This window comes from Benincasa hispida, chromosome 10 (assembly GCF_009727055.1).
Source record: "Benincasa hispida cultivar B227 chromosome 10, ASM972705v1, whole genome shotgun sequence".
Lineage (NCBI taxonomy): Eukaryota > Viridiplantae > Streptophyta > Magnoliopsida > Cucurbitales > Cucurbitaceae > Benincasa > Benincasa hispida.
In genome coordinates this window covers 33,486,153-33,500,949 of record NC_052358.1, presented here as the reverse complement: position 1 = coordinate 33,500,949, position 14,797 = coordinate 33,486,153, and the positions used below count along the sequence as shown (strand labels likewise).

The window sequence follows — 14,797 nt, the reverse complement described above, 5'->3', positions numbered from 1 at the left end:
AGAGAACAATCTATCTGCTAACTTTAAGTCGTGTAGGAGTGAATTCCATCTTGCAGAGCTGTCCCCAACTATCTATCCGGTCTTATCATTGAAATGGGAGGCTTATCGAATAGTGTTGTTGGACTACTTCACCTATACAGATCAAATGATAATCTCGAATAAACAGGAGTTCATAGTTAGCTCAAGATTAAGATCTAATTACCATAGGTAACTGAATATGAAATAGTCAGTTTTAGCAGTGAACGATTGTTATAAAGAAAAGTGACTATTTTGAGGTCTGGTCTTATGCAAACTCATTGTATAGGATGCCTACACTCACATGTCTCCACATGAATGATTTTGGGATCACATCATTTGTGTCAGTATACAAAATAGGCCACATCCAATAGTGTCACCAAGATGAGTTACCCAATCTCATCCATATACTTATAGACAATTTTGGCTATATACTAAAACTTGATCCTCTTTTATGTCGCCACATAAAGTTAAATTATTCATATTATAGCCATGGATTCGTTTATTGGATTTTTATAATAGAATGGAATATCAATAACAATTTATTGAAAAATACTCAATAATACTTTTATTGATAAATATAATATGTTAACAATATTTACGAACTGCAAGTTTAGGACATTCCCAATAAATACATCGGTCTTTATTAAATTCACATTCAGACCTTGACCATACAGTTGGCTAATATCGTTAAAGTTTGTAGTGAAACCTTCAACTAGCATAACATCACTTAGTGAAGAAAGACGGGGGTAATTGAGTTTACCCTTCCCAATTATTTTTTCTATAGCACCATCCCCAAAGGTGATAATACAACCTAAACTCACTCATTTTAGCTCTAAAATTTAGTCTCCTCTTTTTTCTTATGTCTTGTACTTTCACTCTCAAAGAACCAGTCTCATTTAGCAGAAGACGTGAAGAATGTAAAGACAAAATTGCACCTATTCTACACACTCTTAACTCTTCATTCATGTTTGAACATGTGTCCTTTTGAGAGCCATTTCTGAAATTATAAGGAACCTTGGTTGTGTTTGCAAGTCTAGGAAGTGATCCATATAACTGATGACAAAAATGTCCTTTATGATCTCATTTCTCACAATGATAACATATCCACTTCTGTTTGAAGGATCTACTGGCCTACCAATTTAGATTACTAGAGGAAGCTCCTAGTAAGTTGTATGATTCAGGGTTTTGTGCTCTAGCAAGCTCTATCATCTATTCTCTTTTGATCTAACAAATTCAGGATTATTTTGTGTTCCTGGTAAGTTGTATGATTCAACATTCTGTGCTCTGACAAACTCTATCTTTTATTTTTCTTTGTATTAAACCTATTGATTATACATGTTCCCTCTCTTGGATAATCCAAAACTAGAGATGTTTCTAGTTGCCTTCCCTTTTTGTCAAAATCTTATCCAGAATCTCAATGATAGAATTTAGCATCCTTACAGATTCACACACATCATCCTTCTCTAATTTGACCTTGTTTAGTTCACACTTCAAGTCAGCTATGGTGGACATAAATCTATGATTATCTGTCAACAAAACCTTGATCCTTTCTCTTTGAACATCTAGTATTTGCACACCATCTTTCCATTTATTGTATAGAGTATGATACGATGGATCAGAAGACATAAGATGAGATTAACTATTATCACTTGTCACAAAGAAATCATACTCGATATTTTCGTATGATAAGGGCCTTAACATCTTCTTCTGAATTACTATTTTCATTAGAATCATCATCAGATAGTGTCAGAACATAACTCTTATTTTGTTTCTTTAGAAAATTTGGGCACTCAGCTTGAAAATGTCTGTAACCCTCACACTCTCTACACTTGAAAGATTTTTCTTTGTGTACATCGTTGGTCGATCCAACTTTATCATTCTTCTTTAAATTGTGAGTCTTAAACAATTTTGAGAGAGAAGTATTTCCAGACTTAGAATTTCGAGAGCCATAGTTTCATGATCTCTTCTCAAATCGTTTAAGCACTCAATTGAATTGAGTTCTTAAAAGAATTATAATGAATTAATTTATTTTCACTATTTTTTCATCACTATTAAATTTTATTATACAATTTTTAATTCATAATTATTTTAGATTAATTAATAAAGATTAAAATTTCACTTCATAATTATTAGATTGATTGGGAAAAAATATTTTTCAAAAAGTCATTTTCATTTATACATTATTTCATAAGATTGTTTAAAATAAAACACTCATGTGTTTGGTTACATTTCCTCAAAAATATTTTTATATACAAGTTTGATTAGTATGCGATACACTTAAAGGGTTTCAATTATTTCAAATTGATATAAAACAAGACTAGTATAAACACTATGAACTGGTCGTTAGTTGGTCGCATAGTAGTTGTAGGAGTTGACTGCCAAAAGTAGTTGTTGGAACTAGTTGCTAGAGGTGATCACTGTCGAAATTAAACGTCAGAGGTGGTCTTCATAGGAGTTGGTCATAAAAGTAGTCGTTGGAGTTAGTCCTCAGAGTTGAATATCATAAGTAGTCATCAGAGTTGGTTGTCGATGGGTGGAGTCATTGAAAATATTACAAAGAGGAAAAATTAATTACTATAGCCATTTTTTGAACATATGCCCCTGGGTGAGTTATCTCATTCCAAATTGGAGCCTTAACAACCACTAAAATAAGAGCAATATGTAGGTACATTCAAGATGAAAAAATTTTTAAAAAAAAAAAGAAAAAGAAAAAATGAAAAGCTTTATATATAGCAAGCTGTGATTAGATAATTGGATAGGTTGGAAAAGTGTCGGCGTCTAAGATGCATATCCAAGTGTTTTTTGCCCTTAAAACAAAATTAATTGTTACCATACCTTTGCATCATTAATTCTTCTAATAGTTAAATTAAATATTTGAAGATGAAAGTTCATCCAAACGAATATAGTTCAGTAGCATATTAAATGTGTCAGCCATAAAAACTCTACCATATTTGGCAGAGCTAAGGATGGTTTATGCATTTTGTCGTCTCTTAAAGGGACTGGTGAATCAAATTGAGAATTTAACTATATTGGCAATAAGTTCATGGATAATTTTTAAAAAAAAACAAAAAAACAAAAAAACAAAAATCCAGAAAAGATAGGTTATTAAATTATTGCTGCCATTATTGTTTCCAGCCTCATCTTTTAAATACTGAGACCAATCACCAAAATTCAGTCCATCAATCCATCCAAAATCTCGTCGTCTAAAATAATCAAATGGCAAATTCTCTCTCACTTTACGAAAAAGAAATTATCAAAAGATCAACACAGAGAGCATTGGATATTGCAATTTTCTTCCTGTTGGTTTGTCTGATTGGTTATCGTGTGTTGTTGGTGTTCAAGCATGGCTTCTCCTATCTCCAAACCATTGCCTTACTTTGCGAAACTTGGTTTACTTTTGTCTGGTTTCTTGCCATCATCACCAAATGGAACCCCGTCGACTACAAAACTTACCCCCATCGCCTCCTCAAACGGTAAACAGTCTTTCCATTTCTCACATCTGTTTTGAATGACATTTGTTCTTTCGAACTGGTTATCAAATTGGATCTTAGCTTTTTTTTTTTCTTCTTTCGAGTAGAACAATTTGGGAGTTGGAATTCGAACCTTTAACTTTTAAAGAAGGAATAAAATAAAAAATAAACATTTTAATTTTTGAGTTTAAGTAGTTTATATATATATATATATATATAATTGAAGTTAATTTGGGGTATAAGAATTAGTGGGTGTCGTAGGGAGGTGGAAGTTCCAGCAGTGGATATATTTGTGACGACGGTAGATCCAGTACTGGAACCGTCGATAATAACGGTGAATACAGTGCTGTCTTTGATGGCGCTAGATTATCCCGCGAACAAATTGAGTTGTTATGTCTCAGACGATGGGTGTTCTGCTCTGACCTTGTATGCACTGAGTGAAGCGGTGAAATTTGCAAAGATTTGGGTACCATTTTGCAAAAAATATGAGGTTGAAGTTGGAGCTCCTTTTAGGTATTTCTTGAATGCCTCAACACTGCCTCATCTTCATTCATCTCCACAATTCCAAAATGATTGGCAAACTGTCAAGGTATGTACAATGATACAACACGACACAACCTAAATCCTTTATTTTATCTTCTTATATATATATATATATATATGTATGTATATATGGGGGTTAAAATACAAGTGTGAATTTTTATTATTTATTTTGAAGTAGTATTTGTGGTTTATAAATATTTATTTAGTGTATTTATAGTATCAAATGTTATTATATTTTTTTTTTTTTTGTTATTTATTAGTACTTTTACTAAATCATATTCACATATTTATAATCCCTTATATGGAAATTATTTTGATTTCTTTACTAATTTCAAAAAGAAAAAAAAACCTATGTTGAACAAAATTTAAAATTTATTAAAACTTCTATGATTAAAATTTGTGGACGATAAGTGTGGGAATCGAATCTTTGGTCTTTAAAAAAGAACGTCATGTTAATTATTGTTGAGATAAATTTATTTTGTCATCACCTAATATAATTTTGTAATACATCATAGATAATTTTATTATTTTTTTATATAAAAAAAAGAGTTGAGAGTAAACTGATAAATGAATAACGAAGGTGGAGTATGAGAGACTGGAAAGGAAAGTGGAGGAAGCAAAACAAAACAGATTTGGTTCGCATGAGGATGGACTTGATTTGGCTGCTTTAGCCAACCTCCACACCAAAGATCATCCCACCATAATAAAGGTACTCCTCTCCTCTCCCTATTATTTCCCTGTCCCTTTCTTTTTCCTTTTGGGGAAAAATACAATGTACACAAGAACACAACCAAATAAACAAAAGCTAACTACCATTTTTAGCACCCACTCTTTTTATTTGATAAACCTCAAATTTTGGATTTTTATAAATATATCAATTTATCGCATAAATATATTAAAATTTTGGATTTTTATAAATATTTTGTAAAATTTATAATTTGTATGAATTAAATCTCCCAAGTTTTCATGAGTGAATTAATTTCACTATTCGTTATGATTAATTTAAGGGTGTTCATGGGTTGGATTGGGTTGAAGCACTTTTTAGACTCAATCTTCAACTCAACCCAAACAATCATTACTAAATAATGAACCCAATCCAACCTTGAAAAATTTGGGTTGAATTGGTTTTGATTACTGGGTCGTTATTTAATTTTATTTTAAAAAGAAGTAACATATTAATATCTAAAAGAATTTAGTTAATTATCTTCACCTATTGAAAGAAAATTAGCAAATTAATTTAAATTACATTATGAAAAAATTATTTTCGTATGTTTAGAAAAACTATTTTAAATTATTGGTGGACAATAAATAATCTAAAAGATTTATGAAATGAAGTGAAATTAAAATAAACACATGTATATATAATTGTATTGGAAGTAAAAAAAAATACTTTTTAATATTGATAATGATTAGTTCAATTTAGTTTGAGTTGACTCGGGTTATTTTTGGTGAACTTATGAACCAACCAAACCCATAATATTTTCATTTATTTGAACTGACCAAGTTAATTAATAACCTAACCCAAACCATACGAGTTGATTTGGGTTGATTGGGTTTTTCGAGTCATAAAGTTTTTTGAACATCCCTAATAATTACTATTGAAATATTCTATTGTCTATTTTGAAAATCCAAATTTAAAGAACTCTACACATACATTGATGCATGAATGATTGATTATTAGAATTCGTGCATGAATAAATTTCAAAGGTATAGTTCATAATAAACAGATTTAAATTGATTCAGTTCCCTAAGATATATTTTTTAAAATAAAAAGAGTATAATTGACAAAGTTACATATGATTGAAGCTCAAGGTCAAATTGATTCAATTGTATAAGGTTTTTATTTAATTTTGTCCCCCTCAAATTGAATTTGGGATAAAGATATTGACATGATCTTCGTTCCTTGAGATTGAAAGTTCAATCTCCTACTCCGCATTTGTGTTATACCAAAAAATAATATATATATATATATATATTATAACAAAATTATGAGTAGGTAAACATAATATAGTGCCATGTTTGATATAACTATTGTATGTACAGATATTATGGGAGAACAAAGATGTTTCAGACGAATTGCCACATTTAATTTATGTATCAAGGGAGAAGAGTTTAAAACATCACCATCATTATAAGGCGGGTGCTATGAACGTTCTGGTAATTCAAAAAATACTTTCATATATATAGCGGGATTTTCAAAAATAGAAAAATAAGGAAAACTATTTACATAAAATAGCAAAATTTAATCTTCTTTCATAGAGATTGATAGAGGTTGATAGAAAGTCTATCAATGTCTATCAGTGATAGAAACTGATGGAAATCTATTGATGATGTGTGATAGATGCTTATAGAAGTCCATCATTATCTATTAGTGGTTTTTTTACTATTTCTATAAATAGTTTGACATTTTTTATACCCATGAATATATCATGGTTATTTATATTTAGATGTTTTCTTTCTATCTTTCTTTCTTTTTTGCCTTTTAAATCAAGGTTTGAATAATTTAATATTGTAGACAAGAGTCTCTGGGATATTGACAAATGCTCCATACATATTAAATGTGGATTGTGACATGTTTGTCAATAACCCCCAAGTTGTTCTACATGCAATGTGTGTATTCTACAACTCCCAAAATGATTCGAAAGATATTGGATATGTTCAATCTCCCCAATGCTTTTATGATGGCCTCAAGGACGACCCTTATGGAAACCAACTCGTGGTCGTATACGAGGTAATTCTTCCTTTTCATTTTTTTCATTTATGTACATGTAATTTTTTTCCCCATATTTTGTAATTCAATAATTAAAAAAAGATACATACAATTAAAAGCAGTAGAATTAGACTACTTCCATAAATAGGATTCAAACCCAAAAGAATAAAATAGGCAGTACAAGAATAAAATAATTGCATATATAGATAAAAAAATGGTAAAAGATTAAAAAAACTCATTCCTAACCACCATTTTGTTCGCTTCTTCCCGATTTTCTCAAATTAAAAGTCATCACTAATAGCAGCTATCAGTGATAACTACTGAAAGCTGCTATCAGCTGCTATCGTTGATAGTTTCTATCAATTGCTATCAATGATAGTTGCTATCAACGATAACTTTCAATTTTAGAAAAATTAATACAATCTTGAAATATTAATTTTTAATTTGTTATCAATTATTAGTAGCTATCATTGATTCACTTTCATCAATTGGAATCAACGATGAAATATTACTATTTAAGACTATCAGTGACTATCAATGATAAATTTATAAATAGTGATCAACTTTGAAAGAAGATCAACAACTTTTATTACCATGGTAGTTATCACTAATAATCTTTTATCATGGCTATCACTGATAGCAGCTATCAGTTGTTATCACTGATAGACTTTCATCAATTAGAATTAACCTTGAAATATCAACACTTAAGGCTATCAATGATAGACTTCTATAACTGGTTACCACCTTTGAAAGAAACTTGATATATAGATATCACCTAAGTTTTATCACTGATATCAATAACATCATTCATATTGTGGTTATTAGTGATAGCTTCTTTCACTGATAACATCACTAATAAGATGCTATTAATGATCTCACTGATATCATGCTATCAGTGATAGTTCTCTATCACCGATAATGTGCTATCAGTGGTAGCTTCTATCACCGATAACGTGCTATCTGGTAGCTTCTATCATCGATAACATGCTATTAGTATTAGCTTCTATCACTGGTAACATACTATCAGTAGTAGATTCTATCAATCATAGCCACTGAATACCTTTTTGCCCTTTTCTTGTCCTTCCCAAACATTTATAAATCCATTTTCTTTTCGATGATAGCTTCTACCACTGATAAACATGCCATTAGTGATAACTTCTAGGCATTCCATTTACATTTTAGTTCGAGATTCAACTTTATTGATTAAATTCACTAAGTTGGCTATCAATGATAGATTTCTATAAGTGGCTATTAACTACGAAAATACAATCAAAGATTAAGCTATCAATTATAGAAAATATTAGTGACTATCACTAATAGACTTTCATGTGCTATTTATATTTATTATTTGTTATAATAATCAAAATTGATGATTGGTTTGTTGGTGTTAAGTCACTTATGAATTGAGTACTTTCAAGTCCAAGGAAAGAAGCAAAAATCGGATAAAAAAAACTAAATTAAAAAAAAAAGGGAAGAAGTAAAAACAGAGAAAATAAAATGAAAAAATGGAGGGAATAAAAAGACTAGATTAAAGATGTACAACAAAATAAGACAAAGAAGGGCGAAATTGGAAATTAAAAAAAAAAATCAAAGATTGATAGTTAACTCATCCATATTTATAAATATTTTAAAGATACAATATATTTTAGATTTTTTCTCTTATTCTTCAATCAATTATAAATATCCTTTTCATTTTTGAGTTCCAACATTTCAAAAGTTTGATGGGTACTTTATATCCAATTATTCATTACGTTAGTCAAACTCATATAATTGTTTAATAATAAAAGTTTTAATATATTTTACCGACTCAATATATTCATAATGTTTTTAAATTTGCGACCAATAGATTTGGGACAGTGAATTTTGGTTGAGAGCCTGTCTATTATTTTTATTTATTTATATTATATTGATCACCCTTAAATTTTGATTTATATCAATTTATTAAATCGTAAATTAATAATTATATTAATTTAAATCCTAAACCTTTATTAGTGTATCAAATTACACACTCTCTTTCAAATTTAGTTTGAAGAATGTTGTGGAAAACATTTAATTTTTTCAACTAAACTTGAAATTGTTAGGTGTGAATCAACTCAAAACATTTATTAAAATTATATTTAGAAACCATTAATGTTTTGATTCTTAAATGTCGGTAAACTTCTTCCAATGTCTATATAACAAGATGCACGATATTAATTTATATATGGACAATTTTCAAAGAAATCTTAAACCAAGAATCTAAAATTGATTTACTTTAGAAAGTTAATGAATTTAATTGATAAAATTATAGATCTCACATGATCTTTATCCAAACAGTACATAATGAAATGTTTAGTTAACTTAATACACTTAAAAAAATTGAGGGTTTATATTGATATAATTATTAATTTATGATTTGAATTGATACCATTTCAAAGTTTAGAGATATTTTTTTATATCATCTTTTAGTTCAATAACAATACATGCGAGATAGGAGATTAGGATAAGAGTATATACTATACTCAAGATTAATGTGTAGCATATGTTTTATAGTACTTCGCACGTGGGATCATGGGACTTCAAGGACCATTCTACAGCGGGACTGGGTGTTTCCATAGACGAAAAGTCATATATGGCCAATTTCCTCACCACACTACACATTTTATGGACGGTAACTTTTGCATAGTTGAATTTTAATTTATATAATGTTAATCTTAATTGAATCTCATGGACAAAAATATTGTTTTTAATCCTCTTGTAGGAAAAGCCTCCGAACAAGAAATAATGAAATCATTTGGATATTCAAAAACTTTTGGAAAGTCAGCAATTTATGCTTTTGAAGAAACCACATGTGGCCATCTTCCAAAAGGCCCTTTGAGCAATAATCTTGAAGCTGCCAACCAAGTGGCTTCATGTGGCTATGAGATCGGCACTACTTGGGGTTCCAAGGTTTCTTTTTGACTCCCTATTATTATGGTTATGTTTGAATAAATCTTTTCAGGTTATTTTCAAATAGAAGAAAATAAATGTATTTATTTATGAATATGATAAAATATCACTATTTATTAATGATAGACTACGATAGATATTGATAGAAGTATATCGTGGTCTAGCGTCTACTTATAAATGTCTATGCGATCTATCACAGATAGATAATGCCATTTTATTATACCTGAAAATAATTTTAGGCAATTTTACCATTATAGACAATTACCCATCTTTTTAATGAGATCAGCATTTTTTGTTTGAAATTCTTTTAGTAAAATTTCAAAAACAATAACAAAGTTGAAAACATATTTTGAGAGAGTAGATAATAAAACAATAAAAATGAAGTAACTTTATGTTTTCTATTTTTAAAAATTGTGTGTGTGCAAATTTATTCATAATGAGTTAGAACTTTTATATTATTGGCCAATTGGCAAATATTGATTACCAAATAGGTCGTAAATGATTACGAAATGAGGTTTTAGGTAAAAATTATCGAGTGATGGATCCTACTATTTGTATTCAAATTACAAATTAAAAATGTGTGTTTGATTGAATCTCAGATAGGGTGGATGTATGGATCTACAACTGAAGATGTACTAACAGGCTTAGTGATTCAAAAGAGAGGGTGGAGATCAATTTACATTGCATTAGATCCTCCAGCATTCTTAGGATGTGCGCCTTCACAACTTGTTGCTTCATTAACTCAACAGAAGCGATGGGCCTCTGGCTTACTCCAAGTTTTATTCAGCAAACATTGCCCTATTTTTGCTACTCTCTTTGGGAAACTCCAATGGAAGCAATGTGCAGCCTACTTGTGGATTCTCACTTGGGGCCTTCGTTCCATTCCAGAGCTTTCTTATGCATTACTTCCACCCTATTGTCTCATCACTGACTCCTCTTTCTTCCCTACTGTAAGTACAAACCATTATTATCTTTCTATGTGCCATGGTTTCTTGAAACATGAAGTAGAAAGTGAGTAAACTCTTAATTTTTACTCACTTTTTACAAACCATTATGTGTCATGGTTTCTTGAAACATGAAGTACAAACCATTATATTTTTTAAAACATTAGTTGAAAGTATAGATAACAAAACCCATAAACTTATCGTGAAAGTAGTGATTATATGCTTAATTTTTACATTTCTAAAACAAAAATCCAAAAGATTATTAAACGTGGCATAAATAGTTATCAAACGAGAGCTTAATAATATATATGGAATATATTAATTCATAGATATTGAAAGCAGAATGGTCGGATGATGATTTTATTACATAAGTTAAACATGGGTCCACGTAAAACTAATTAACAATTACAAGAGTAACCCATATGTTCAATAAAGATTGTGAGATTTTTTCATCATCCGTTGACATGTAAGTAAATCTCTTATAATATCGTTTTTTCTAAAAACCTTCCACCCATAAATTAGGAGGGTTAAAGTATTTGGTTGATTTAGTTATATGTTGCGATTGCATATATGCAGGTGGAAGAGAGAGCAATCTTGATCCCAATTTCTCTCTTCATCATTTATAACTCTCAACAGTTGTTACAATACAAAGAAACAGGTCAATCAATAAGAGCTTGGTGGAATAACCAAAGAATGGGAAGAGTAAACACAATGTGTGCATGGTTATTTGGAGTGTGGAATGTGGTTCTAAAACTTTTGGGTGTAAGAGAAACTGTATTCGAAGTAACAAAGAAAGAGACAGGTTGTGAGGCTGATTTGGGACATTTCACATTCGATGAGTCTCCAATGTTTGTGCCGGGGACGACCATTTTGTTACTCCAACTTATTGCTTTACTTATGAGCTTCATAAGGCCGCCCAAGAGATCAGGAAGCTCAGTGCTTGAGGTGATTTGTAGTGTATGGTTAGTTTTATGCTTTTGGCCATTTTTAAAAGGAATGTTTATGTTTGGTAAAGGAAGATCTTATGGACTTCCTTTCTCTACCATATACAAATCAGGTGCCTTTGCGTTGTTGTTTGTGCTTTTATGCCAAACAACAACCATGATTTAACTTAAGAGTTTTCAATTTTGTAATAAGTTGAATGATATGTGTTTCGGCCGATAGATTATTTAAACTTTTAAATTCTTGATCGAAAATTACATTTTATATATGTTCGCAATTTTGTCTAAGTCTATTTATTTTATTGATTGTGACCTCTTTTAAATGAGGTAACTCTCTTCTATTCAAGGATTAAAATAACAATGTCGATATTGATATCGAAATCTCAATTTTATAGATATATTGATAAAACTTCGATATCAACATATATTTCTACAACTCATTAAGATTATAGAATTTATTTAGATTATAATTACAACCTAAGCGGTGCTATTAAAAAAAATGCTTGCTTCTTCTTTCAATTACAACCTAATTTCAACTCTATTGACTCTAACAAAATTATAAACTCTTAATCACACATTAAGACCTATAAACAAAGAGCCAATTACAACAATTTCAACTTAAATTGAAAGAAAATCTAATGCCAAAACTGTAAAATATCCATATCAACACCATTTTTTATAAAACTTATGAAAAACACCCACAAGCTAAAATCAATATAAATTGAGTGCTTAAAACATGCCCACAAGCTAAAATCAATATAAATTGAGTGCTTAAAACATGCTTTGATACCAATTAATGGTGTTGACATTCAACATGCAGAAGCACTTAGGATCATAAGCACTCTAACAACATCAATTTTAGCAAATAAGCATGCATGTTCATAGTTTTCAGAAATTAGAGTTCATAGAAGAAACTTTTGTAGAACCTTTTCAAAGCTCCAATCTCCAGTTGAATTCTTCCCCAACAGCATGCAGAACACCATAAGTGTCTTCTCTACTATCTTCTGACCTTAGATTAGAATGTGGAATCCAAAATAAGAAGAACGTTGAGAAAATTTTAAGAATCGGAAGAGTACTCTTGTTAGGAAGAAGAACCCTTTCTTCTTTCAAAATTCAACATGCATCAGCCAACCAAATGAATTAAAGACTCCTTTTATTTACAAAACAAACTCATGCAAGTTAAAAATACCAAATTTTGACACGAAATCAATCATGAGGATGTGGAATTAAGAGGTAATTTTTCTAAGTGGTAGAAGTGGAAAAATCCCACTTTTCTAATTTTCATTTTAAATTGAAATTTCACAAAATAATTATTTAAAATGAAAATCAACTTTTGAATTTCATAAATTCTGATTTTAATTTTAAATAAAATTAATTCAAATAATTATTTTTAAATAATTAATTAAAAATTTAATTAATTAATTAAATTTAATATCAAATATTAAATTAATAAAACACCAATTCCACACATAAAATCCTATTCATGTATTAATATTTAAATCAAATTTATATATTTTTCAACATTCTAGTTTCGTTTAATTCGATAATTAAACGTTCAATTATATCATATACAATTAATAATTTCTTCAATCCAAATTTGAACGTTTCAAATTTTCTCATCATACTATTCTAAGGTCTAGTCCATTTATGAGCTAGTAGGGGAACCTAATGGATCTACAGGTTATGAGCTCCAATGATCCGAGATTAATTGGCTAAACTCTTTTAATAAAATTTACTAACATTCTTTAACTATCAGGTCACTCCACTAAAGCCTAATAGTTGCACTCTTCTCATTGTAGATATATTTCAGTCCACTTGATTTAACCACGATCAGTAAGTCGATCATTCACAGGTTATTCGTATTTACAGTTGGGTCAAAATTATCGTTTTACCTATGTAATATATCTTACTTTTTAGGTCTCCATTGATCGACTAATGAACAATTGGTTTATGGTCAAATAAACCAAGTCCCTCAAAGTCATAGAGAGGGCGGGGCCCATTGTTCAAGATTAGGAGTCAGTACTTAAGGGAACAATCTATTGGCTAACCCTGAAAACGGGTAGGAGTGAGTTCTATCTTACAAGACTATGTCCTCATCTATCTACTTGGTCTTACCCCTAAAATGGAAGGCTTATTGAGCAGCGATGTTGAGTCACTCTCACCCATGCAGATTAAAGTATAACCCCAAATAAAAAAGAGTTCATAGTTAGCTCAGAATTAAGATCGAATTACTATAGGTCATCGATTTGGAATAGTTAGTTTTAACAGTAAATGAAGTTATAAAAAAAAAGTGACTACTTTGTGGTCTGCTCTTATGCAAACATCTTTTGCATAGGATGCCCTTACTTACATGTCTCCACATGAATGATTTTGGAATCACATTGTTTGTATCAAATACAAAGCGAGCCACATCCATAGTGTCCCCAAGGTAAAGTACTGAATTTTATCCTTATACTTATAGACCATTTTGGCTATATACTCCAATCTAATCCTCTTTTATGTCTCCATATAAAGTTCAAGTATTCATGCTATAGCCAAGGGTTTATTAGTTTATTGTATTTCTGCTCTTACAAGTGGAATTCACATATTCAATAACATCTTTACTGAATAAACCTCAATCATTTTTATTGCAAATAGAATATGTTTAATGTTTACAAACTACGAGTTTTAAGACATACAACCCAACACAAAAACTAGAACATTCAACATCTAAAATGCAGAACATTTACCCACCATACTCTGAATTAAATTTTGAAAATAAAATTTAGAGACTCGAGATGACTCTGATACCAATTGAAGGGATTAGAATTCCCCACAGTGGAAGTAATTGGATGCCATGTGTCTCTAAGTTCGTTTTACAGAACATTGTAATTCAAAGAGATGGAAATATTTGATCGATATGGCAATCCTAGAGGAGGTGAATAGGGTTTAATTAAAGTTTTTTTCTAAATTAGCCCAATTAAACTAATTAATATACTTTTTATAAATAATAAGAAAAATTCAATTTATGCAACAAATAAGATGACAAAAAGTGTGATAATTTAATTCTATCAAATTTTATCAAATAAATAAGAACAAACTAAAAAATACAATAAATTTCTTAAATTAATTGCAAAAATAAAAAGGAAAGAGTTAGAGAAGAAGACACCGTAATTTTTATAGTGGTTCGGTCAAACTCGACCTACTCCACTCTCCAAGCGCCTCTTGGAAATTTGAATAAAATCTTTCCGACTCATTCCAGGG

General features: G+C 30.0%; 1 protein-coding gene across 2 annotated transcripts; it reads left to right on the top strand.

Annotated features, from left to right (window-relative positions):
• Positions 1-3,165: 3,165 nt before the first annotated feature.
• On the top strand, positions 3,166-11,809 carry LOC120089411 (cellulose synthase-like protein H1). Of its 2 annotated transcripts, none has more exons than XM_039046863.1 (9): positions 3,166-3,491; positions 3,738-4,077; positions 4,612-4,740; positions 6,075-6,188; positions 6,547-6,762; positions 9,274-9,391; positions 9,482-9,669; positions 10,269-10,619; positions 11,190-11,809. In XM_039046863.1, the coding sequence occupies exons 1-9, from the start codon at positions 3,235-3,237 to the stop codon at positions 11,721-11,723; spliced, it is 2,247 nt and encodes a 748-aa protein (XP_038902791.1). In that variant the 5' UTR covers positions 3,166-3,234; the 3' UTR covers positions 11,724-11,809. The 2 variants fall into 2 exon arrangements, with proteins under 2 accessions (XP_038902791.1, XP_038902792.1); XM_039046864.1 differs by having other exon boundaries at positions 3,168-3,491; positions 3,750-4,077.
• Positions 11,810-14,797: the final 2,988 nt, after the last annotated feature.